Below are 24,391 nucleotides of genomic sequence, written 5' to 3' on the forward strand. Positions count from 1 at the left end.
CTCCATCGCCGGTGACCCTTCGTTAGATCTAGGAGAGGGTCGCGGCCCTCTCCCATTTCCGGTGAGGGCTAGCAGGCCCTTGCCTATGGTTAGCCGGGTCATCGGTCCTCGCCGAGACACCGACGACCTTGTCGGCCATCACAAACGCCCCACTTGTAGTGGGGCGGTGGTTGGAGGCATGTATTTCTTATTTTTAATTTTTTTTTTTAACTTTGAGCTTTTTTAATTTTTTTTAAAAAATAAAAAGGATAAAATAAAGACAAAAAGTAAATGAAAAAAATGCCCTTGATCAGACGGTGAGGTCAACCCTTTTTTAAGATTGATATGGCCACTTCAGGATTTTATTGAAATAATGTTCACTTTATGCTTTTATTTGAGAAAATGAGGCTACCCGAGACTATTATTTGAAATAAGGTCCACTTCAATCTCTTATTTACCAAAATGAACACACTTTAAGCTTTTATTTAAAATTTTCCCTTTGAACAAAGTTCGCTCCGAGCCTTTTTTTTATTTAGAAAATGTCTCTACTTCAAGCCCTTATTTGAAAATTTTCCTAATAAGTAATAATTGTAATATTTAGGTAGTGTGTGGTTATCAAATCCTAATTAGAGTTATGTATTTCAGGGACGTAAATTATGTTAACTTCATTATGCCCACTAATTGAGATTTTAGATTTGATGCTCACATACTAAATCCTACATATAATCATGCAAATTCATTTACATTCAGAAGGTATAACAGACCCTGAAAACCAAATCAATAAAATAAAATCTTTCACATCTAACTCTAAAAAATTAGACAAAAAATAAAGCTCTCAAAAGAAAAAAAAAAAAAGAATTGCAGGGAAAAGAGGAAAAAAAAAAAAAACCACATTTCTGAAGAAGCAGGAAAAGAGGGAGAGACACTCTAGCTGCAACTTCAAATCCCGGATCCTACCATGATTCAGGCTTTAGTGGGGGTTGTCGACAAGACTGTTGACTTATGTTGTTCCACCATTACCCGCGTTCGACAAACACATAGGTACACATCCGAACAACCATCCTTTCCAAACGTCAAAGAGTTTCATCATTCTCGTGGGGACAACAGTAGCACTCAATCCTCTTCTCCCACGAGTAGAAATCTCGCTCTCCTGCATTTAGGAGAGCCCTCTTGTGTTTCGGTTTCCTCGGTTCGATATGTCTCGGGTCAAATGAAATTCGAACACGCTGCCGTCTCGGTTTTGGCCGCTTTGTCGATTTCACTACCTGGGTGGGCACGGTCATATTAAGAGCTCACACGTCGAAGGAGAGCTCTGTACTCTTTGTGAAAACAGAGTAATCCGTCTCTGATCACGAGCGTAATGATTAGAGATCATGTCCACAGGCGAAGTGCGCTGATTTCAGTATGCCATCGACTTTTGGAATAAGGAGCTAAAAGAAAACTAAGGAGACAGAGAAGCGACCAGCTCGACTTTATCCGAGGGACATGAGTTGATTCGTAATCCAAAGAGCTCATCGGTCTTGGTGGTGGGGGCGGATCAATGGCTTCATCAATCTCATCATGTGTACTCATCACCCCCCACTCAAAGAGAGGAAGAGATGACCTTAGGATTCGATGAATGGCTGGCAGTCGTCGACATGTACGGTCCCTGCCTCCTGGAGCCACCAATCTACAGAGAGAGAGAGAGAGCTTCATGGTAGCTTAGAAATGGAAGACATGATAGACTGAAAGATTAGAATTTGGGAGGGAAATGGGGCAGGTCCACCACTTTGATCCATCAATGGAATCAACATTACTAGTGGCAATTACCTACGCTTGATAAAAAGACTGAAGCCATTTTGAATTTTACCCACCCAGCTCACAAGAAAAATGGAGAAAAGGGAAAGAAGAAGAGGGTATGTTTCAACAGTAGAATGCATTATAAAATGAAGGGCCTGTGTGCCACTTGTGCTGTGACATTGCCCCTCCATTTCACAAAAGAAAAAGATAGGTATGAGTTCTCCAGCTTTTGGTGGGCTTTAGAAGATTGGCATAGTGATCCTCATTGCGCGTCGAAGAAATTCCATAAAGCAGTATTTGCTTGCCAAGCTATATATATATAACACACTCAAACAGACAGACAAAACATAAGCTTGGCACAAAGAGAGTCCTGAGACTGAGTGAGGGTAAGCCATGGAGAAGACAAGCAGGAATTTGGAAGTAAATTCGACCTCTGAAATCGGAGATGGCGATCAGATTCCCCATCACCAGGTGTCTGTGGATTGGAGAGGTCGACCTTGCCGAGCCAACACGCATGGTGGAATGACTGCCGCCGTTTTCGTTCTCGGTCTCGCTCTCTCTCATGTAGCTTCAAAGATTAAATGCTCCGCCTTGTTTATGCTAAACTCTGTTTTTCATAAGCTTTTCGCTCTCAAGCCACTATATAAGGTGTTGGGGATGGACGCAAAGTTATTACTGTTGAATTTAGAAGTGATCACTTCCTTCTGTCAGCAAATAAGCTAGTGGGGTTTCATTCACTTGCTTTGCTTTGCTTTGAACGAAGTTTATAAGCATGAAGCATGTTTGATAGTTTGAAAGAGTTTTGTTGGTTGGCTACGGTGCGTGGTTGATGATCACAAACAGGTCTCCAAGCGTTCGAGATGATGGCGATTGCCGGGGTCGGGAACAATCTGATAACGTATGTGTTCAACGACATGCACTTCCCTCTGTCCAAATCCGCCAACATCGTCACCAACTTCATCGGCACCGTGTTCCTCCTCTCCCTCCTCGGCGGCTTCCTCTCCGACTCCTACCTTGGAAGCTTCTGGACCATGCTCGTCTTCGGCTTCGTCGAGCTCTCCGTGAGTCGATCCTCTTTCCACGAACCCAATTGCTTTCTCTCCTGGAGTCATCCATCTCTGTTCCTCCATATGTTTCTTCTGTTTTCCTGGTGTCTTGATCCTATGCAGAAGCAAAAAGCTCAGTGCCTACTGCTGCACTTCCATTTGTTTGCCTATTGCTTCTTTTTCCAGCCCATGGTTTTAGTTTTATGTAACAGGGAAAAATCTATGCTTTAGCAGCTCTTAAATCTATCCACGGCACGATGCACGTTGGACAGCAACCGCTTTGCTTAGGGAAGAAAATTACTTTTAATTAAAGGAGCAGCCCACTAATTGCGGCAGTTCAAGAATGTGGAGAATGTGCAATTAGTGTGGAATTAGACATAATTATCTTATTCAATGATGACCTTACACTCAGAAGTTTTCACAATTCTTTAATAAACCTAAATAAAGACTATGCTATGGATCAGAAATATTCTGAAAAGTGAAGGGTCAACCCCTACGAATAATGGTGAAAAACACCATGGTTTTCTGAATTGGACATGCAGGGATTTGTACTGCTGTCCATCCAAGCACATCTCCAGCCACTGAGGCCACCAAGATGCAACATGAATGATGCCCGAGGGCCCCATTGCGAGGAGGCAAGTGGCTACAGGGCTCTCATCTTCTATGTGTCCCTCTGCTTGGTGGCGCTTGGGAGTGGCTGCTTGAAGCCCAACATCATCTCCCATGGCGCTGACCAGTTCAGGAGGGAGGACTCCAAGCAGTCCAGGAGGCTCTCCACCTACTTCAACACCGCTTACTTCGCCTTCTGCACAGGGGAGCTTATCGCCCTCACCGTCCTCGTCTGGGTCCAGACGGAATCCGGGATGGATGTCGGATTCGGCGTGTCTGCCGCCGCCATGGTGGTCGGGATGGTCAGCCTGATCTCGGGAGCCCTGTTTTACAAGAACACGCCTCCTCGCGGAAGCATCTTCATCCCGATAGCCCAAGTGAGTAGTAGTCTTTCGCTTTCGCCTTTCACGAATTACTATTTTCGGATTGACGTGTGTAAATTCTGTGCATATGTTGTTGCCTGTGCTCAGGTTTTTGTGGCTGCAATCACAAAGAGAAAACAAATCTGTCCTTCAAATGCAGGCATGCTTCATGGGAACAAAATCACTGAATCTAAGAATCAGGTTCCCCCTGCTGCTGCCGAGAGCTGCAATCTCAGCCACACCGAAAAGTTCAGGTAGCGCTCAAACTATTCAAACCGCATTTTAATGGAATCTTGGGCGACTTTCTGCTTTTGCCACATATTTCACTTTGAAATGATGCGTACAAGGCAGTTTGTAACCATGATTGAACTGCAGATTCCTAGACAAGGCCTGCATCAGAATACAGGATGGAGCTAAGGACAGCGAGAGCCCGTGGAAACTATGCACCGTCGGGCAAGTAGAGCAGGTGAAGATCATTATCTCGGTCATCCCGATCTTTGCCTGCACCATCATCTTCAATACCATCCTAGCGCAGCTCCAGACGTTCTCGGTCCAACAGGGGAGTTCCATGGACACCCGAATCACGGACCACTTCCATGTGCCCCCAGCGTCCCTGCAGGCCATCCCTTACCTCATGCTCATCGTGGTCGTCCCGCTGTATGAGACTGTGTTCGTCCCCGTCGCCCGTCGCCTGACCGGGAGGGACTCAGGGATCTCCCCGCTCCAAAGAGTCGGGATTGGGCTCTTCGTCGCGAGCTTCTCAATGGTCTCGGCAGCGCTGGTCGAGAAGAAGAGGAGGGACTCGAAACTGCAGCGTCACGAGACTCTCTCCATATTCTGGATAGCCCCGCAGTTCCTCATATTTGGGCTCTCGGAGATGTTCACTGCGGTCGGGCTCATCGAGTTCTTCTACAAGCAGTCGGTCGAGGGGATGCAATCCTTTTTGACCGCCATGACTTACTGCTCCTACTCATTCGGGTTCTATCTGAGCTCACTCCTGGTCTCAGTGGTCAACAAGATCACCTCAACTTCATCATCCTCTGTTGGTGGGTGGCTCGGTGACAATGACCTCAACAAGGACAGGCTTGACCTCTTTTACTGGTTATTGGCTGCACTAAGCTTCATCAACTTCCTCAGCTACCTCTTCTGCTCTTCATGGTACTCTTACAATCCATCTCCATCATCTTCCACACCACCAACCAAATCCCATATCGGAGGAAGACCGCAACCTGATCAACCCATCTGAACACGAAAGAGCCTGATCATATATTGCTCTAATTAGACCCGGGATTGCGTTTAACTTTGTCAATCCAGTTGACTAGGTAATCTTACCGATCACTTACTGAAAGCTAGCAATACAGAGTGATTACTTCTGTTTTTGGGAACTACGGCACTGTCTGGCTAGATCAATGACGGCCCCATTTTCTGTCTTCCTCCCTTATTCTCATCCCGGAAATCAACAATGCACCGAACGTGGCGGACACGAGGGGTCCCCCATGTCGGCGAGGCGATCGCGAGGAAGTTAGGTCTAATCCCACAACACAAAGTACCATCATGGTTCAAGTAATTCACCAAAGCTCGCACCGTGTCTTTACGACCAATATGTTTATATATATGTTCCTCCCCTGTTGTCATTGTCTTTCTTTGGATGAAAAAGCAGGGCAGGCTGAGTGGTGGGGGTTTGTGCTGTGGCTTGGTGCTGTGTCCGTGCCTTTTCACATTGTCCTAAAAGGAAACCTTTTTGATTTTGAGGGCGAATCTAACGTTGATCATGATGTTGGGTCATGAATCAATGTGGCATATAAAGTTTGCTTGTGGGCATTCTGTCGCCCCAGGATTGAAATGTTCAGATAAGATAATCAATTCCAAAAGGTTGGAAAGTGTGGCTTGGAAACGCTGTGATCTTAATCTTACTTGGGTAAATGGGCTTCTTGCGTCCCCGCTAAGAAATGTCTGGCCCATGCTTTTGTCCTGCCCCCGTCGCTGCCTTTTCTCTTGCTCAAGGTTAAGGAAAAAGAGAGGCGTCGAATGATACTACGAAGGTATGGCTCTTTTATGATGTGTTTTCAGATATCCGAGGAGCGAGGAGCATGCGAAATATAGGTGGTCGAGATCTTCCTTCAAGCAGATAACCGGGTGTCTGGACCGTTTGTAGTACCTCTAGAGTCAAGATGGCCAGAAGAGAACTTGTAGGTTGAACCATGCGAGTCGCGGAGTCGAGATTCCGAAGTTAAAACAAGTTGCAAACTCTGGTTTCTAAGGAGTTATGAGAAGAACTTTGGAAAGCAATTGAGATTAACAATCTAACCAAGAGACATCGAAAGATGATGGTAATATTAAGCCCGTAGAAATCTCAAACCATACTCATTAGGAATATTACTTCTTTAGAGGTGTCAAAATGGATTGGAAATCCATTTCTAACCCATGCTTAATGAGACAGGTCATATATGATTTAGTCAAATTTTAATAAATGGATTGTTAATGGGTTTGAATTATAGGCCTAAGTATACATGAGTTGTAAATGAGTTTTTTCAAACCCATTACAACCCATTTAGCTTATCAATGTTATTAGTTGTGCCAATAAGATGTCTTTAAACCCATTTACAACTCTTTAACATTTTTTTTTAATCATTTTTTAGTTTTTTTCTTTCTTTTACTTTATTTTTCCTTCAAAGCCAGTGAGGGACGTGGCTAGTTTTTCTTTTCTTGTTTTCTTTATTTTACCTTATTTTTCCTATGACGCCAACGAGGGCCGTGGCCCTTGCCTAGTGGCGGCTTGGGCGAGGATCGCGACCCTCGCCGGCGACCTGCGAGGGTGGCCCTCGCTTGTCTTAGAAGGGAAAAAAAAATCAACATAAAAAATCCAATTTTTAAAAAAAATATTTAAAATGGAAAATTAGATTTTTTGAAATTATAAAAATCGTCCACAATGATTTAGTAATGTCATTTACGCAAAAATTACAAAAAATAAATTTTCTTAGATTGGATTAAATATGGAAGTGTCGGGTTGGATATGTGTCAAAAATTTGCCTAGCTTATAAAGGGGTCATAAATAGGTTAATGGGTCAATTTGGATGGAACTATTTATGACTGACCTAAACTACCCGTTTAACAGGTCTACTTCTCTGCTAACCAATATAACTTGATTGCTAAACAACCAAGAGGCTTGCACAAACTACAGTCTACTGCCTTGAAAGAGCAGTTTCCTCCTAGCTTAGGCTTGTTCAAGCCCATCCAGTAGGAGAAAAAAGGAAGATTCATGAAACACCTTGTAAGGGTTTGTGAGCCGGTTAAGTTCAGGTCTTTAGTCAGTGCAGATGGACCTGACCCAAAGCCGTCGTCACGCGGTTCGTGAGATTTGAACGGATGACCACGGTTCTCCTATATCTGGTTTAGGACACAGAAGATGAAAGAAACCAAAGTTGCTGATGAGAACCGTCATTAAGAAGAAAGAACCAAGGCCAAACGGCCGGTGAGGAAGTGCAGCCCAAATCCTGCACAAAAGGCGTGACCAAAAGCGACATTGCAAGGCTTTGCTCGCACAAAAAAGACACGCTGCAAGCACAGCCGTTTTGGTACTCAATAAATGGTGCAGTTCTTATCTTCCGTTCTTCATCATTATCTCCTGTTTCCATCTTTTAAAAGTGCCTTAAACATCACAGTTTTCACAGCAAGGAAAAGAGAAAAAAAAATGATGGGGTTCAGTGAGAGTCCATGGCTTGTTGCTCTGCTACTGATGGTTTCGATCGTGCAGTGCGTGAACGTGGCTCTAGGATCGCAGCAAGTGCCGGCGATGCATGTCTTCGGGGACTCGGTAGTTGATGTCGGGAACAACAATTACCTCAACTCCTATGCCAAATGCAATTACCCTCCTTATGGTATTGATTACCCTGGAGGACCTTCTGGCAGATTTTCCAATGGGAAGAACATCGCCGACATGCTCGGTAAACACCTCTCTACGTCTCTCTCGACTTTTGTGCTTGCACAGATAGATCAGTATATTTAAAATGCACCGCATGCAGAAGCAGAACAACTAAGTCTAATGAATCCCATGCTTTTTTCTCAGTCGAGAAAGATTCATATGTATGTTCTTCTTTAACCGATTCCTATTTGACAGGAGACCTGCTGGGTTTGCCGAGTCCTCCGGCTTATGCCGATCCGTCTACAACTGGAGCGAAAATCCTAGGGGGAGTAAATTATGCATCTGCCGCAGCAGGCATACTCGACGAGACAGGCCAACACTATGTAACGAAATTTCCATTTTTTAACTTCTTGCGTCTGTTGATCAATTGAATAAGCAACGATCTCTGGAAAATAGAGGACCATGGCTAGTGCAAAGAAAGAAACACGGGCGGGGGCATGTTTTTATTTGGCCTCGCCATCTAGCATTCACGACGGCTTTCGTGTATCATGACCCTTTATGTCGAGATTATTAGGGAATTCACGGGAATTCTACTTAGTTATCATTCCAATTCGGATAGTAAAACGAAAGATTTGGGGATGTGCCTGGGAGATATGCTTCCATCTTCATCATAAACGCAGGAGAACTCTCCCATTTTCATTGGATGTACTTCCGTCCATTTGACTGGATCTGTTTCTTTTTCACATGCGAAATGCAGGGAGAGAGGTACAGCCTGAGCCAGCAAGTTCTGAACTTTGAGGACACCCTGAATCAACTGAGGACCCTGCTGCCCGGAACGTCTTTGAGCCATTACCTCGCTAGATCCATCGCCGTCGTGGTCATCGGAAGCAATGACTACATCAACAACTACCTCTTGCCTCCCATGTACTCTTCCAGCTACAGTTACACTCCCCCACAGTTCGCGAACCTCCTTCTCAACCGTTACGCTCGACAGATTCTGGTAACTTTGGTTTAATTTTCTTGTCTGGGTTTCCATCAGGATGTTAGATGAGAAGTCACATGGTGAGTCCTTTGTGTTTCTGATTCTCGCAGGCACTGAACAGTGTAGGACTGAGGAAGTTCTTCCTAGCAGGAATCCCACCGCTCGGCTGCATCCCGAACCAGAGGGCCACCGGCCAAGCCCCCCAAGACCGATGCGTCGACTCTGTGAACCAGATGCTCGGGACCTTCAATGAGGGGCTCAGGTCGCTCGTGCAGCAGCTGAACAGCAACCACCCCGGCTCAATCTTTGTCTATGGGAACACCTACAGCACCTTGGGCGACATCCTAAACAATCCCGCCACATTCGGTAAGAGCCATCGAAAACTTCACTTACGCGACCCTCACGGTTTCTCTGAACCAGCACCATCTTCATCGTCGGATCAACTAAAAGGGAATGTCTATGAACGCACAGGGTTCAGCGTCGTGGACAGGGCATGCTGCGGAATAGGAAAGAACCAAGGCGAAATAACGTGCACTCCACTGATTGCGCCGTGCACCGACCGGAATCAGCACGTGTTCTGGGATGCGTATCACCTGACGCAGGCTGCCACTTCGGTGCTCGCCCAGAGGGCTTTCTATGGCCCGCCGTCGGACTCTTACCCGATCAACATCCAGCAACTGGCTCAGCTCTAGTGCAGCTCATTTGGCTTTCTGGGTTCTCTGCTTGTGTGTGTTCTTTACTTAGCATATGTGCAAATCTGTGGTGTTTTCCCAAAACTCAAACGCCAATCCTCTTCGATTAGATCAACGCATGTTCACTGTTGGCTACAGAAAATCCATATCCCCTGAAGCACACAACATCGAGTTATTATTTGCTTCCAGCATTGCAGTTTTACGCTTGTCCTACAAGGAACGTCCGAGTTTGGAGAGATTACACGGATTAAACAAATTTATGGGAATTTTTTTTTACAGAAGTTAAAAAGCTGTAGAGGGTAAATTCATTGAAGTCGCAAGTTGCACGTTGGTTTTGAAATTCAAAAGGATGAACTTTCCGAAATTTCGAAATTAGAGATTGCTCTTTACGGAAGCACGATGTAATAAAGCAAACGATATTGAAGATCGATCAATTACCTCATGAGATTTTCTCACATGTACTTTGTACATGCATCTGTAACATTCACTGGACTCGACTATTCAACTCAAAACGGTCCCCCATAATAGACACCAATCGTTTCATATGATGGGATTCTATCTATTTTGTCAAAGGAACTAATAAAATACATTATCAAATTAAACGCAGTTATGTCTCGCTCATGATCGATTTGTAAAATGAGAAATTTGATAAAATTAACAACTTTCGGCCTAATTGATCAAGAAAAGTCGAAGATCCACCTAACTTATAAAAAAAAATATGTGTTGCTTAGTTCATTTTACCATCGAATAATTCACAATGACATTCAGAGAATGTCTCTAATTCTATTGCTAAAATCTACCAATTATGTTCACACGTCCATACTAGGCAAGTAATTAATGACATTTGATTTTTTGTTCTAAGTAATCCCCAAACAAAAAATTTAGTACTCATTTTCAGCGACGAAAATAATCAAATAGGCCCTTATTTGGTGCAAACTACTGTGAAGAGTAGACTCCTAGAAGACCAAATTAATCGAATTTAAAATTTTTGTAGAGTCTGACGTGGATTTCCTAAAAAAAATTATTTTTAACATCCTTCCTTGGACTTGGAAGTTGGAGCAGTCTTGTTCGTATTTTCATTCTCAGACAGTCTTCAAAGTCCCTCGACAATGGCATAAACCTCGGAAAAGCGCTCTCTCTCTCTCTCGCTCTCCGAATGCGTTTGACCATGGCCGGTTTTGTGATGAGATCCCTCAGAAACTCACTTCGTTCCTCTTCTCCCGTGAAACCCCTCCTTCCCCAGCAACTTCGAGCTCGTTCCCGCACATTCGCGGCCAAGTCTTCGTCTTCTTCTTCTAACCGAGACAGAGAGGCAGAGACCGAGAGAGTCGAGGAGTGCGATGACGCCGTACCCACCTCTGGAATCGGCAGGCCGCTCTCCGAGATACTCAAAGAACTCAACAAGCGAGTTCCCGATTCTCTCGTTAGAGTTCGCCTCGAAGATGGCATCTCCATCAAATACATCCCTTGGTCTCTCTCTCTCTCTCTCTCTCTCTCTGAGTGCCGATCAGTGAATTGGGTTCTTGTTTTCTTTGTGATTTGTGGAAATTTCTTTTTTTCCCATCCGGTTTAGAATAGAATGCAACAGAATCGATTGGATTCTGGGTTTCTTAGTGGGCTCACGGTCCTTCTTTGCGTTTCTTTGCAGGCATATAGTTAATAGAATCATGAACTTACATGCACCGGGTAAGCGGAAGACCTGTCATTTCAATCTGCTTTTCTCGTTTAGGCGAGTGTTGCATACCAAAGTTCTAAGCTTTCGTACTTGTTATTTTGAATGTGCTTTGCATGTTGCAGAGTGGTCTGGTGAGGTTCGGAGCATCAGTTATTCAGCTGATGGCAAGTCAGTTTCTGTTGTTTACCGTGTGACGCTTTACGGGACTGATGCGGAGGTACTTTTGCCTCTTCCTGCATTTCACATATATTGTTATGAGCGGATGACCTTCAAAGGTTGTTGTTTGTTGTGTGCCACTTTTCTAGGGTGCACCATACACGGTGGAGTGCACCTGCCTAAAATGTCGTCCTCTTGATCTTTTGTGTTGGATTTAACACATTTCACATAAAATGAACCAAAGCAATCACGTTAAACACATTTGGAGCTTTGTTAACCACCCTTGGGAAATGTACCCGGGGTGCGTAGATTTGCTCCCTACGCACCCCGGGTGACTTCACTCCATTTAGTTTCTCTAGCCATGCCTTGTGCATATATGTTTCTAAAAGCTAGTGCTAGTGCTAGAAGGCATTGTCATGTATCGTGCTAGCGCTACAACATTATCGTGAAAATGAGTTTCTTCATATTCTCAGGTCATATCGTAGACTTATAATTGTCAGCTTACTCTGGCTTCCTCCCTGGCAGAATGTATTCCACCACTATTCACTTGGAGCTTGTATATTGCTTTATGGACTGTTTATTTCAGTTTAAAATTTTTATGTTATGGTCGAGTTGATCTCTTGGCAAGTACAATCTAATAGGAGTACACATTCATTAGAAGTTTTTGGGACATTTCTCAACAATAACCGCGATAGTATTAAAGCCTTTTCTCAATAAGTAGGGTCAGTCATATATAGATCCTCTTATGCTGTTGTACCATCTTAAGAGCCATTTCTCGGAGGTTCTATCAAGGTCCTTTATGGTATTGTATATGTCTATTTTGTTTTCTATACCCTGTTTTTCGCCATCTCTCGTTTCATAGAATCACATCTCCCGACTTAAAAGTTCTCCTGGTCATCGCTACAAGGGGGCAAGCCACTTTAACCAGCTTTCTCTCTTCTCACATTATCCTCCACAGGGCTACCCCGACTTGTTTTGTTGATTTCCATTTCTGTTTCTGTCTGTTATTGAATGCCAAGACTTCTGCCCAAATTTCTCTTGCTGATGGATTCTGATCTAAGCAATGTAGTCACCTTTGTCGCAGTTTTGCTTAATTTACTCTTAAATTTAAGCAGCATTTTGTAGTTGTTCAAAAGATCCACTTTCTTCCGTTTTGCTTTTGTTGTGCAAGTGACTTCTCCATCTTCCCATTGTTCTGCAAAATAGGCCCTAGGTACTGCTTTTTTGGTTCTTCTTACATTCATTTCTCATTATGGGTTCAGTCATTCTTCTTCCTTTACCAAAGTTGTACTCCATATCCATATCCTCCCATTTTCACCTTTGCAAAAAGCCCTTTTGACTTCTAAATCTTTTTACTGCATAATTTCTGCTCCTTGTTTCATCCCACTGACTTCACATTATACACAAAAGTTATAAACTATACAGCAGAATCTTGGATTTGTGCAGCAAGTTTAGTGGGTAAAAGCAAAACTCTTCAAAGCTTCCCTCAAGATGAAACTCCTGAACAATAGCCAAAATATCACTGCCAACGATGTTCCAACTTGATTGAAGGAACTTAGTTCAAAGTAAAGAAGGTTTCTTGTCTGGTATTTAATTTGGATCAAAGTAACTGGTGTCTTCAGAGGAAAGTTAATTTTGAACACTAGCATTTTCTGCCAATTTGTGGCTTGATGGTGACATAAGTTACTGAGGAGGGGGAGGGGGAGAAAGCTGGCTATTCAAGTTAGATGTGGTAAGGATATGACTCTTCCCAAATAGATAACCGTCCCGGGCTTTTAAAGGTCAGTATAATTTTGTCATTTCTGGGTATAGTAGCATCATGATCATGCTGGAAATGTTGGAAACCATTATATGATCAATTGGCTCATAATTCCTGAAGTAGATTGCATGGATGAAAATAATCTTGGCTTGGGGTGGAAAGCAAACGTACTATATCAGGGCATTTGCTCTCTTAAACCGTCTTTTGTCAAGCAGATCACGCCTTTCATGTTTTACAGTCGGATTATGTTTTATTCTGTGATTCTGTATGTAAGGATCTTACCATGTCAAATCATGCAAATGTGTTGATTTATGATTTAGTGACATCTATTTGAGTGCAACTTGGTGAAAATTTCTAGCGCTTTTTTATTTGAATCTAGTGATTTCAGGTCAGCTCCGGAATTGTGATAGTACTCCTCTAATTAGCTCTGTTGGAAATAAAGAAGTCTACATATACGTTTGTTAAAAATTGACATTATAGCAAAAGGCTAAGCATCATGTCCACCCCACAGACACTGAATTGTTGCTGCTGATATGGTTGTTGCTTAGGAAGCAGTTATCTGTGTGGACTATCCTGATTGAGCTAGTCGGCTGTCAATGTTGGTTCTAATAATTTTACGTCATCATTCAGTTTTCCCAATTTATGTACTTTGAAGTGCTTAAATGTCTACTTTTTGCATAACACACATTGATTGAATAGAACGTTTAAGTCTGCTTGAACTTGTAATCTGAACCTGCTCAGAAGGAATTTAATTAACTCAATCTTCGGAATCATTTTCTATTTCATATTAAAGTTGCTACATGGTCTTCCTTTGCCATTTGGACTAAGTAATGCGATGCGGAGGACATTTCCCACATTCTGTCATTCATGTATTTTGGCAGGGCAAAGTTCGGTCGATAAAACAAACTTTTTAAAGACCTTACTAAATTACTTAGAGAAAGCATTTAACAGATTCCTACCTCTGTCTATGCGTCATTTTCATGGACTCCAACAGGAATTTGGATGGGAAGAAAGAAGCTGACTTTCGTCTTCTTTCTTTGTCTCTTCTTTTTCTTTGTAAGGACAGATTTACAGGGAGTCAATTGGTACTGCTTCAGTGGACGATGCTGGCTATGGAGATCCTGTGCAAAAGGCAGAAGCTATGGCCTTTCGTCGAGCTTGTGCGCGCTTTGGCCTGGGCCTACATTTGTATCATGAAGACATGCTGTGATGAGCTTGGTTCTGTGGTACGCACGGCTTTCTTGCTCCTTTTGTTGCTATGGATGGAGGAGAGGAGAGGAGGTTCATCAGTAATTTTTTGTCAGTTAGATGGGCCGCGCTCCGGATATAGATTCTGTGATGTTTGGAAGGAAGGAGCTTTTTGGTACATGTTGTGGTTAAAGCATTATTTTCTATATGCTTCTAAGCAGATTTCGGAGGCTAGGTGGTGGGTTAACTTTAATGCACCAATCCCGTGTTAACATTGTTCGTGCGGGATGTAGGAACATGGAGATGTAAAAGAAAATCGAAGTAATGTTAGTCGAAGTAATCTTCCTATTTAGTTCTTGCATGACTTTAAGTGCTACAAGGGTTTGTATGGCATTTTGAAAATCACGCACGCAAGCTCACGGTCTGTACGATGAAAGTACGAAGTATTTTGCTAACAGAGGTGAAGATCATAAGCCAGATGAGGGATCGGGGAATTTAGCTTCTTCTTCTTCTTCTTCTTCTTTTTTAACTTCCCTTTTTGGGCCCACCCGTGAAGATTGTCAAATGAAAGGACATAAGTTTGGGGGGGCATTAGTACAACCTCGTCGGTCGGAAAAATTGTCATCCACGCCTAATATAACGTCCGTCCTGCCGTCGGTCCAATTGTTAAAGAGGTGAAGAGAACAGTGGGCTTTGGCCCACAGGACTGAAGCAAAAGATGAACCACGCCCACGAAATAAGCAAAAGCCGGATCCAATCCGGACGGAGTGGCAATCCGGAAGAAAAGGTGGCGAGTGAAGGGCAATATCGGGAAAGATGAAGATGGGGATGGATGATGAGCGTTCTCCGTTTTCTTTTTCCTTTTCGTTTTTTTTTTAGGGGGAGGGCAGTGGCAGCGTAAAAAGGCTGCTGACTGGGGCACGTGAAGGCAACCCTACCAGATATCTCCTCAATCTTAATTGATTATGTTCGGCAATTCGATTTGAGTACCCAAAAAAAGTAAATATTCTCGAAGGCTGTATACATGGTCATCCCCATCTATGGAAAAAAATTGAGGTGGTCTCTTCTCGTGTCTCGACGAGGCGAATGCTCATTCGCGATCGGGTGCGACAGTTTCGCCGTCCCACCCATGCCCGCCCGTTGCGAACTGCGGTGATTTCGAACCCAGATCTCGACCGGACGAGCTCTAATGAAGGAATAACGGATCCGAGCATGGAATAGCCAGCCGGCCGTCGATGAAGCGTGTTGATGATGATGGAGCGGACAGGAGGGAGAGGGAGGGGGGGAGGTTGCCCCATTTTTTTCTTATCTGGCAGATGGGGAGGAGGGCAAGGCAAAGCAAGCTGTCTCCAGCTGCAGCTGGTCTCCTCCCCTTTTTTTTTCTGACCAGAGAAAGCGACGTGGATTCATTCTCTCTCTCTCTCTCTCTCTTCTGCTGTGCTGAATAATAATTGTTGACTGCAGAGACAACGAGGCGTGCCCGACCCACACCCCACTTCTCCTTCTTCACTTCCAACCCACACCACGTGCACGTGCACGTGCAGCGCCCCCCCTCTCCCTCCTCTCTTTGCCCGACTCGCTCCAGCCATTTACTGCAATACCAAGTACTAACCCACCAATCTTTTATCCTCATTTGTGGTGCTCCGATGACATAGTAGGAAAGTGATTCCAATGGTCGTTGGATTTTAGTTTAATGTATTCAATGTAATCTTTTGACTTTTGATGCATATTCAATTGAGTCTCTATTATTACGTGAAGATGCTCGATGACCTAGGACCCCCACACTGCAGGTCGAGTTATGATTTAGGGACCACGGTCGAACAAATTAAGAGTTTGTGGACCACGTTGCATATTGCGCGAAAGCTCGAGGATAATTTGTGTCAATATCTCTTAGTCCTTGCGTCACCGACCGTAGCGTCTAAAAGCTACGTTTGTGTTGTTTTACACGTTGTTTGCGGGTCGGTTGTTGGGAATCCCACGTCGCTTGCGCACGGGGTTATAGCCGCGAGAGAATCAGTCATATAGAAGGTTTCACTGTAAACAGAATTGACGTCCTCCCGTCTACCGGCAAGAGCCACTCATTACAGATTGTCCGACCAAAGGACACTCTCCGAGGATTGGTCCTGCGCATTCAATTTTCAGAATCGTCGACGCCGGGTCCATTCAACGGGCAATATTAATTCGGGTTGGCCCGGTAAGAGAGCACTCTCTCTTTGGACCCTATCCAATAATAGCCTTTGAATATCTCCTTACTCGTCGGGTGGGCTGGACTGGGCTTTGCCTTTGGCGATCCTTAGAAACCCGGACGGGGCCAGACCCGGTAGCCACCACGGAGCCCCGGTCTCAGTCGAATCGAATGTTCCCGGCGGTCAAAACGACAAGATCCAGTAACATGCCCAGCATATTCACTTTCACCAATTAAAGAAAGACAAGCTTGCACAAGAACCCATGAGGACGTTAACTGTTAAAAAGAGTTGGGGTTTCATAATGGCGCTTTGCAGAGAATGTAGCTCCCTCCCCGACACGGTCAACAAACGAATCTCCCCCTCCCCTCCCCCCCCCATCCGTCCTCGCCGACAAAGCCGCCGTTTTTGAATTCAGTGGCTACGACGACGACCATCTTAAAACTCCCCCAAGCAATCCATTTCAACTTCGTTGGTCCAAAGCAGCCAATCCGGTTTTGCTTCTTCCACCTCTTCTTTTTTTTTTTTTTTTTTATAACACGTCGTCGTGGCATGTACGATCCCATCCGATTTATCATGATAAATGCTCGCCATTCAAATCGACGATGCCATTTATACTTCATCTGAAAACCCACTCGATTAAAATTATATGTAACAAATTTTGTGGATTTTTATTCTGTACGCTAGCTATATAAAAAGGGTATATCCGACCATGGATAAGGATATCGTTGTTTCGATAATGTGAAGCCGACACTTGTTTATCGCATGAAAAATGCAAATACCGCCTTTGACCACTGCGTCAGTGGCTCGGAAGAATCCAGGGAACACTACTGGTCGAGAGGTTGACCTTTGACTTTCGCGCCCGGTTTCCCTCCCTCCCCTTACAAAAGAAAAAAAAAATGAGAAAATCACACCCTTCCCCGTCCCGTTTCTGCCACTGGTAAGGAAACAGCGTTTCCCGCTGTGCCGCCTCGTAATTTCGCGCCAAGGGGCGAGGGTGAACCGGTAAATCCGCTCGGCCGGCCCCACCCTAGAAATAATACAAAGCTGGCGAGCGAGTGACGGACATAATAATTCGGCCCGAGAACTACCCCCACGCGCGGCCGAGCGCGTGAGCCCGCGGAACGCGGTCTCGAACCCGGGAAGCGTGCGGCCACGCGCGATGGGGGGGCGTGGGCGGGGGAGGGCGGGAGAACGTGATGTCCAGGATGTAAAAGGGTGAGTGGGGGCTACTGCGGTGTATATAATTCATAAATGACATGGTCTTTCCCTTTTTCTTTTTTCCGTTTCTTTATTTCTTATTTTCCTCCCTCCGTCTTTTGCTTTCTCTTCCCTCTCATTTTCTCTCTCTTTCACTCTCACTCTCTCTCTCTAGATTTCTCTCACATCTTCTTGTTCTGATATCTGACCTAATCGTCTGATCTGGATCGGCACCACCAAGATCGTACCACCACCCTCCATATCCAAAGAGAAGATCCCTCGAGATCTATTGGGGCTCTCTCTGTCGTAGATCTGAACCCGTAGTAGTGTGTCGGCACAGCCGGAGAAGCCCCGAGTTTGTTTTTTTTTTTTTTTGCTGACGTTTTCGCGGGGGTAGCGCGCACACAGAGATCCTTGTGGAAGAAGGAAGAAGATGACTCCGGCGAATTTGACAGGGCAGTTCGGGGACACCACGTACACCAAGGTGTTTGTGGGAGGGCTGGCTTGGGAGACGCAGAAGGACACCATGAAGAAGTACTTTGAACAGTTCGGGGAGATTCTGGAGGCCGTCGTCATCACTGATAAGGCCACCGGAAGGTCCAAAGGATACGGCTTCGTATGTCTCTTTCTCCTACTTCTTCTTCTTTATCTCCTCCGTGTGCGCGCGCGCTCGCGCGCTATCTAGAAGGTCTAGATCTTGGAACAGTTGAGACAGATGGAAAGATCCGGTCCTTGACCCTTCATACGGCATCGAAATGGATGGTTCCACGAGTCCTTTTGAGCCCCGGGGTTTTTAAACATGGATGTCTTCCCGGAATTGTCTGTTTACTTGTACATCTTCTCTTCTCTTTTCCACTTTTACAAAGCTTTTTTTTTTTGCAGGTGACGTTTCGAGAGCCAGAAGCTGCGATGAGAGCGTGCGTGGATGCGTCCCCAGTGATAGATGGGAGGAGAGCTAACTGCAATCTTGCTTGCCTTGGCCTCCAAAGATCCAAACCCTCCACGCCCAAAACCGGTACATCTACACACATTAAGGGTTTCCATCAGATCTAGCCGAAGTTTAATGAGGGTTTTCACTGTTGACCCACTTTGTCTAATTAAGGGTTTTATGGTTGCTTCTAGTCCATCCTTCAGTGATCACGAATTTTCCATCTTTCTTCTTATTCTTTTGGGGCTTATCAGTAATGCCAAAGCTTTTTACATTCTGATCCATGTATTTGGATGATAAATTAAGGGGGTGGTTTTCTTTTGCTTTCTTTTTGGGTTTTCCTTTGAGCTGTTTTGGCAAGAGAATAGCGAGAGAAGACATAGACAAAAGCATTATAACGTGAAATTCCCCAAGTAAATAACACAAAGGAGAGGAGGGAAAGCTGTTCAAACGAGAGGGAATGCGTCGTTTTTACTCGCTCGGTATATGCCATGCAATCCCAAAGCTCTTTATCCCCTAAGTTCTAAGAAACCCACATTAACATTTTTGTTATTCCTGAGTTATTGCATGTTATTGTTAGCTATGGAAAGTGAATGTTAACTGTTGATCAGATTAATTTAAAACTGATGTGAAGTAAAAATGGTGGGGTTGGTTGATGGTGGTGGTGGTGATGATGATGATGATGATGGATGGTAAGCAGGTGGAGGAGGGAGGAACATGAGGGGAATGAGCGGATTCCAGACAGGAGGGTTTCATGGAGGAGTGGGAGCAGCTTTTGCTTCTGCAGCAACCTTCCCCCATTATGCGCTCCAACAAGGCTTCCCATATAGTCTCTATGCTGGGTACTCTCTCTCTCTCTCTCTCTCTCTCTCTAGAAACTAGCAGTTGCAGGTTTCTGGATGAAGATCCTAGACCTTGTGAAGTTGCTCCATTTGGGTTTTCAATCGATCTCGATCGTAGGTATGACGGTCGAGATGGATCGAGATAAGAAGCTTCTTGCGAGATGAAGGGCCCACGTCAAGGAATCCTTCATCGTGCTCTCTCTCTCTCTCTCTCTTCCCCCCAGTCAAACTCCGAAGAATAGGAACCACCCTCATATTTATTCCATTCCATCATTGCCTGTAACCACTCATCTCTCTCTCTCTCTCTCTCAAAGCGTGTTTCAGCTGTTCCTCTTTTAAGCTGGCTTTACGTACGTGTCCCACGACAGCGTCTGCTTTCGACATGCACACATGCTCCAAGCGACACAGTTTATGTTCAAACCCTCATAGAAACCCAACCCATGTTCTTGTTCTCGAACCCGACATCAGTTTCTTCTTTGCGGTCTCTTATCTTAATCTGGAGTTCCTTTCCAGACGTAATGTACGTATTCCAGCATTGCCGTGCAGCATATTAGAACTGTAATGGCGAGTCGTGACGCGTCGTATATTCCTCTTAACTGTGCTTGCTTTGTGGTTTCAGGTACTCCTCCTATTCACCAGACTACACTTACCCCACGGTTCGTAAGAGCTTTCTCCCTTTTCCTCTCTTTTATTGCCTGGTTTTGAACGCTAAACTACATAGGATTCTTCCTTCTTCTTCTTCTTCTTTTTAACTTTTGAACCAGCGTTACCATCTTTTCTGGAGACAAATCACTTTGTTAAGTTCCCTCACCTTTACTTTGTCACTGTGTTCGATATTACATTTTGGATAAATAACATGATTCGTAACCCTTCGGTTCTTTTTCGCGAAACGTTGCCCCTACTATTCTGGATAATAAACCATTAAATGACGGAATAATAATTAAAAAAAAAAGTTGTTTGCCAAGGCTCGGACTGTTCCTTTTGTCGGTCTCGTTTTATCTTCTCCGAAAGCTCCGGGGTGAAAGTTAAATGATATATGACCTAATTAAACAGCTCACTGTAGGGTTTGTAGCAATAATGTGGTAAGTTCTTAGTAGTGAATCACATGATGTTGGCTTCACTTTTTGACTGACTCTTCGAGTAGGTTTTCGAGCTATAGTTTTGCCATCAGCGATTTGTGAAACGAAGTGTGGTTTCATCTAATTTGTCTGGTATGTTCGATGCATCTTTTGTCCCTTAGCCTCACTCACATGCTACTATAGTATATTACAAATTATTTGGGAGCAAAACCCTAAAAAAGAAACAAAAGAAAAAGAAACTATGTCGTGAAAGATAAAGAGTTGCATGTCACGTGCCCACTAGACTTTACAGTTGCATGAAGAGTGACAAGCATGTGCAAGAATGAAGTAGTAACACATTGGAGTTTGTGCAAAAATGGTCCAGAGCTACTACAGCGTGTATGGAGGAGCTGCTGCCCAGTACCCGATGTACGGGACCGGGCCAAGTGGGCTCATGAATGGCGCGGCGACGGCGTTTTACCCGTATCTGCATCTCGCTGGGGAAGGGAGCAGCGGAGGGTCGGGCTACAGTTCGGGCCAGAACTACGGAGTCCAGTACCCACACCACCTCTTCCACTACTCGGCCATCAACTCGACCTCGGGCTACCCGGCGCAGCACTATGCAGCCCCTGTGTCGCTCGCGCCCACTCCTGCTCTTCATTCAGGTTAGTACCGCACTCATAACCGAACTCCTTTTCATATAATGGCAACTGAAATCAATTTACTTCCTAGTTGCTACTGACCAAACAATCTCTCTTGGCGACTTAAATTAACTATTCAAGCTTCATAATTCATGTCATTTGGTCGACAAAAGGTACTAATATCTATGACAGTGTGTTTTGCTGTGCCACAGGCGTGACGATGGCTCTGCCTGCCCCGATACCACATCGCTAGACCGGACTCGTCGTCGTTTTGGTCCCAAGTCTTCTTTCCATTTTTGCTCAGCCTTCTCTGAAGCCTCAAAGACCTTAAAGCCTAACCATGGTTCTGTGTCTCTCTCTCTCTCTCTCTCTCTCTATCTCTCGCTAACACTCATGAGCCCATGCCTTTGGCATTCTCGGGCCATCTCATTCATGCCAAGCCCTCTGTCGGGGCCAAAAAATCACCTCCGAGAGAATTGGAGTGTGTTTCATGCATCATCATCATCATCATCATCATCATCTCCTTGCATTTTTTGTGCAAACGAGGATTCATCATGACCAACTCAAAGCTATGTTATGGAAATAGCCCAGAGTTGGGAGGAGAAAAAAAAAAGGCTCTTTTCTTTTTTCAAAGTCTTGGCTCTTTGGGGGAGCCTTTGACTGATAAGAAGGTTCATTTTAGCCCTTGGGAAAGAGGCTAATAAGAGAAAAAGGAAAAAAGGTAAGAAACCCTTCAAAAATGGTTAGCTAAAATGTCTGTAAATTTTTCACCAACCAAAAGAAAACAAAATGGCAAGCCCATCCTCACTTTTGGAAGTTTGACTAGTCTTAGGCTAGGCTAGGTAACTGGCTAATCCCTCCAAATTACTCGAAACTAATCACCTCTCAAAATGAAGGGTTAGTTTTAGGAAAAAAGAAATTTAGGGCCAGGTGGGCCCCAGATTTTGTTTGTCTTAACATGTAGTGTCTTAAAACATCTGTAATTAGCACTAGGAGTTAGCCGGGCATTTGTTAAAATACCTCATCATCAATGGTGAGTTCACACATGATCTATCTACTAATTGACCATCATCCCTTAGGGTAAGGGAACATAGTCATCTTTTGTTATTTTTTTCTCGGAACCTTCTGTATTTTTTTTTTCAGTAGCACTAATGGGGGTTGAACCATGGGAGGTCAAGCCCCATCAAAGTAGAGACGAGTAGAAGGACTAGATTAGGAATTTTTCTCACCTTTTGCATTTAGGGTTTGTAATAACTGACCATAACTTTGAGGTCTCCATTAATGGAAGATGGAGCTCAAAGCATTTTGCATGCAACCCAGATTGGGATATATTTTGTTTCCCTTGGGTTCTTTCTCCTCCACTGACACCCCTTTCAAGTTTCAACCATGGTTAGGACTTTAAGTCGTCGTCGTCATCGTCGTCATCCTTTCTCATTGAAGCTCCCACCTTCCACACTCCCCACTCCCCACTCTCCCTCTTCTTTTCTCTCTTCCGTTGATCTTCTCCATCGCCTCAGCTCTCTCTCTCTCTCTCTCTCTCTGCAAACTTCCGTTGTTAATTCTCTGTGGACCTTTGATAATGTCGTTGATGTATTTACGAGACTGCTTGGATTGTAATGTTAGCCAGCATGCTATGTTGGATATAAGTGGTTCATCCATCGTTCTAAGGTTGGATGAGGATGAATCAGCTACTCCTTTCCTAAGTTTATTGCCTTGAATCGAGACTTTCATGCGTTTTATGTTGTTTCTTTTGTACACCTGGTCGTTGACTTCTTTTGATTTCACAAATCGATCCACACTTAGGTCTAGGCATATCGTCATCATCGGGAGTAAGTTTAAAATGGAGGAGACTCATAACGAGTACCGAGCTCACAGACGATCAAGTCCTAGCATGAACGTCTTCCTTGGATCATACACGGTCGATGGAAAACCATGAGATGGAAGACAAACATGAAGGTTAACTTGATGGGCCCTGGAAAACAAAGAGAAGAATGATAGAACAACGTAATATTTGTTGAAAAGCAAGTGCTCAAAACGTGAATGTGTATCTCATCTAGTCAAGTGCTGTCGAAGTAACCATCACATTCAAATTCTTTATCCACATTTGTCGCATCACATCATGCGACTCGATGGCGCATGTCATTAAGGAGGCGGTTGTGCTCGCAACTTCAATAGCACAACAATTCAAGTATTCACGAGTGATATTTCAATTTGATGTATGCAGTTCGACATGTGAGCGCAATTTACTTTACTTATTGACAAGCCATTAGAACCATCTTAACCCTCAAATGGCAAAGACAGAAAGAAACAACTCTAATGGCCTAACAAGGCTTAAAGTCAAATCAAGTCAAATCCTATTGGAGCCGTGAGTCCAAACCTCCGTCCGAACTTCATAGTCCTCAGCTACTCTATGCTGGATTCATGGAAGAGCTTTTCGGCCCGCCAGCCGAATGAACTGATGGCCTTGGCTCTTTGAAGCCTAGAATTCATCCCTTTCAAAGGAAAGAACTAACAAGAACTATGCAGCATCAGCTAAAACCGTTTGGACCGGAAATACTCTACTTCAGATGAAGAAGAGGCAGAGGTGAAGGAAGCACTCCGCAAAAAGTTTTCCATCAGCAAGCGAGAATGCGTGATAAACAAGCAGGGATTAGTAGAAAGGGAAGTCAGCACTGAAGGTGAACATGTGGATTGCGAACACAAGAGGAGAGAAACATATGGAATAACTGAAGAACTTTAATTTTGCATCAAACTATATAATTACCAACCCTGCTGCTTCACTTGAGCATAGTATGTAGTCGCTGCAAAGTGCATGGAGTATCCTACCGACTCAGGTAAGGCATCGATGCCATCAATGAGGACACACTGATAAAGGACAGTCCGCTGATCACTTACATAATCTATAAGCATTATATGTATGACTAGCATCTTGATAATGAAGCTTGACCCAAAAAGATGAAGCTCCAATTGAGCATTGAGCAACATTTATCATTACTGATGTCAAGTTTAAATAATTTCTTCGTCGATCGCGTTAAATCTAACTTTCAACCTATGCATCTTTTAACATGCTGCGGACGATATCAGCATCAGAACATGGAACCTGATGAATCCAGCAAGTCACTACTTGCAGGCTTTTTGCCCCTATAGATTAGAAGCAAAATTTACTAATAATATACATCATGGACTGGTCTGTGGCAGTTTATGGCAACTTCCACATTTGTAATTGCAGTTTACCAAACCAGAATCTATGTCCAAAATATACAGCACAAGAATTCGCACCGATGCCTTGTTTTCTCCAAGGCTCGCCAATGGCTTGCCACCGTAATAGGCAAAAACCAGCACAGGGGTCAATATGATCTCCTCTCCATAAAAGCAATTTCCCCTCTCTATACCTGAACTCCTCGATCATTACTTGCACTTTTTTTTATGCTCATAAACATGCTACATCTC

At 44.1% G+C, this 24,391-nt stretch overlaps 4 protein-coding genes across 9 annotated transcripts; all 4 read left to right on the top strand.

The window, feature by feature from the left end:
- Positions 1 to 1,920: 1,920 nt before the first annotated feature.
- LOC115755483 (protein NRT1/ PTR FAMILY 4.4-like) lies at positions 1,921 to 5,199 on the top strand. The gene is made up of 5 exons (XM_030694897.2): positions 1,921 to 2,305; positions 2,602 to 2,819; positions 3,347 to 3,790; positions 3,884 to 4,029; positions 4,151 to 5,199. The coding sequence occupies exons 1-5, from the start codon at positions 2,152 to 2,154 to the stop codon at positions 5,019 to 5,021; spliced, it is 1,833 nt and encodes a 610-aa protein (XP_030550757.1). The 5' UTR covers positions 1,921 to 2,151; the 3' UTR covers positions 5,022 to 5,199.
- Positions 5,200 to 7,191: 1,992 nt separating this feature from the next.
- On the top strand, positions 7,192 to 9,502 carry LOC115755484 (GDSL esterase/lipase At1g71250). 3 transcript variants are annotated; one of them, XM_048274578.1, is made up of 6 exons: positions 7,192 to 7,364; positions 7,447 to 7,719; positions 7,893 to 8,020; positions 8,395 to 8,637; positions 8,730 to 8,985; positions 9,091 to 9,502. In XM_048274578.1, exons 2-6 carry the CDS (start codon positions 7,467 to 7,469, stop codon positions 9,309 to 9,311), a joined length of 1,101 nt encoding a protein of 366 aa, XP_048130535.1. In that variant the 5' UTR covers positions 7,192 to 7,364; positions 7,447 to 7,466; the 3' UTR covers positions 9,312 to 9,502. The 3 variants fall into 3 exon arrangements, with proteins under 3 accessions (XP_048130535.1, XP_048130536.1, XP_048130534.1); XM_048274579.1 differs by having other exon boundaries at positions 7,192 to 7,350; positions 7,438 to 7,719; XM_048274577.1 differs by having other exon boundaries at positions 7,192 to 7,719.
- An 877-nt stretch (positions 9,503 to 10,379) lies between these two features.
- LOC115755486 (DNA repair RAD52-like protein 1, mitochondrial) lies at positions 10,380 to 14,297 on the top strand. Its single transcript, XM_030694904.2, has 5 exons — positions 10,380 to 10,781; positions 10,960 to 10,997; positions 11,109 to 11,203; positions 13,968 to 14,127; positions 14,206 to 14,297. Exons 1-4 carry the CDS (start codon positions 10,468 to 10,470, stop codon positions 14,109 to 14,111), a joined length of 591 nt encoding a protein of 196 aa, XP_030550764.1. The 5' UTR covers positions 10,380 to 10,467; the 3' UTR covers positions 14,112 to 14,127; positions 14,206 to 14,297.
- Positions 14,298 to 17,568: 3,271 nt separating this feature from the next.
- On the top strand, positions 17,569 to 22,698 carry LOC115755474 (RNA-binding protein 24). 4 transcript variants are annotated; one of them, XM_030694885.2, is made up of 6 exons: positions 17,569 to 18,088; positions 18,355 to 18,487; positions 19,101 to 19,242; positions 19,862 to 19,898; positions 20,680 to 20,965; positions 21,154 to 22,698. In XM_030694885.2, the coding sequence occupies exons 1-6, from the start codon at positions 17,906 to 17,908 to the stop codon at positions 21,192 to 21,194; spliced, it is 822 nt and encodes a 273-aa protein (XP_030550745.1). In that variant the 5' UTR covers positions 17,569 to 17,905; the 3' UTR covers positions 21,195 to 22,698. The 4 variants fall into 4 exon arrangements, with proteins under 4 accessions (XP_030550745.1, XP_030550748.1, XP_030550746.1 ...); XM_030694888.2 differs by having other exon boundaries at positions 17,571 to 18,088; positions 21,134 to 22,698; XM_030694886.2 differs by having other exon boundaries at positions 17,571 to 18,088; positions 20,686 to 20,965.
- Positions 22,699 to 24,391: the final 1,693 nt, after the last annotated feature.

The sequence above is a fragment of the Rhodamnia argentea genome, chromosome 2 (genome assembly GCF_020921035.1).
Source record: "Rhodamnia argentea isolate NSW1041297 chromosome 2, ASM2092103v1, whole genome shotgun sequence".
In the NCBI taxonomy this organism is placed as follows: domain Eukaryota; kingdom Viridiplantae; phylum Streptophyta; class Magnoliopsida; order Myrtales; family Myrtaceae; genus Rhodamnia; species Rhodamnia argentea.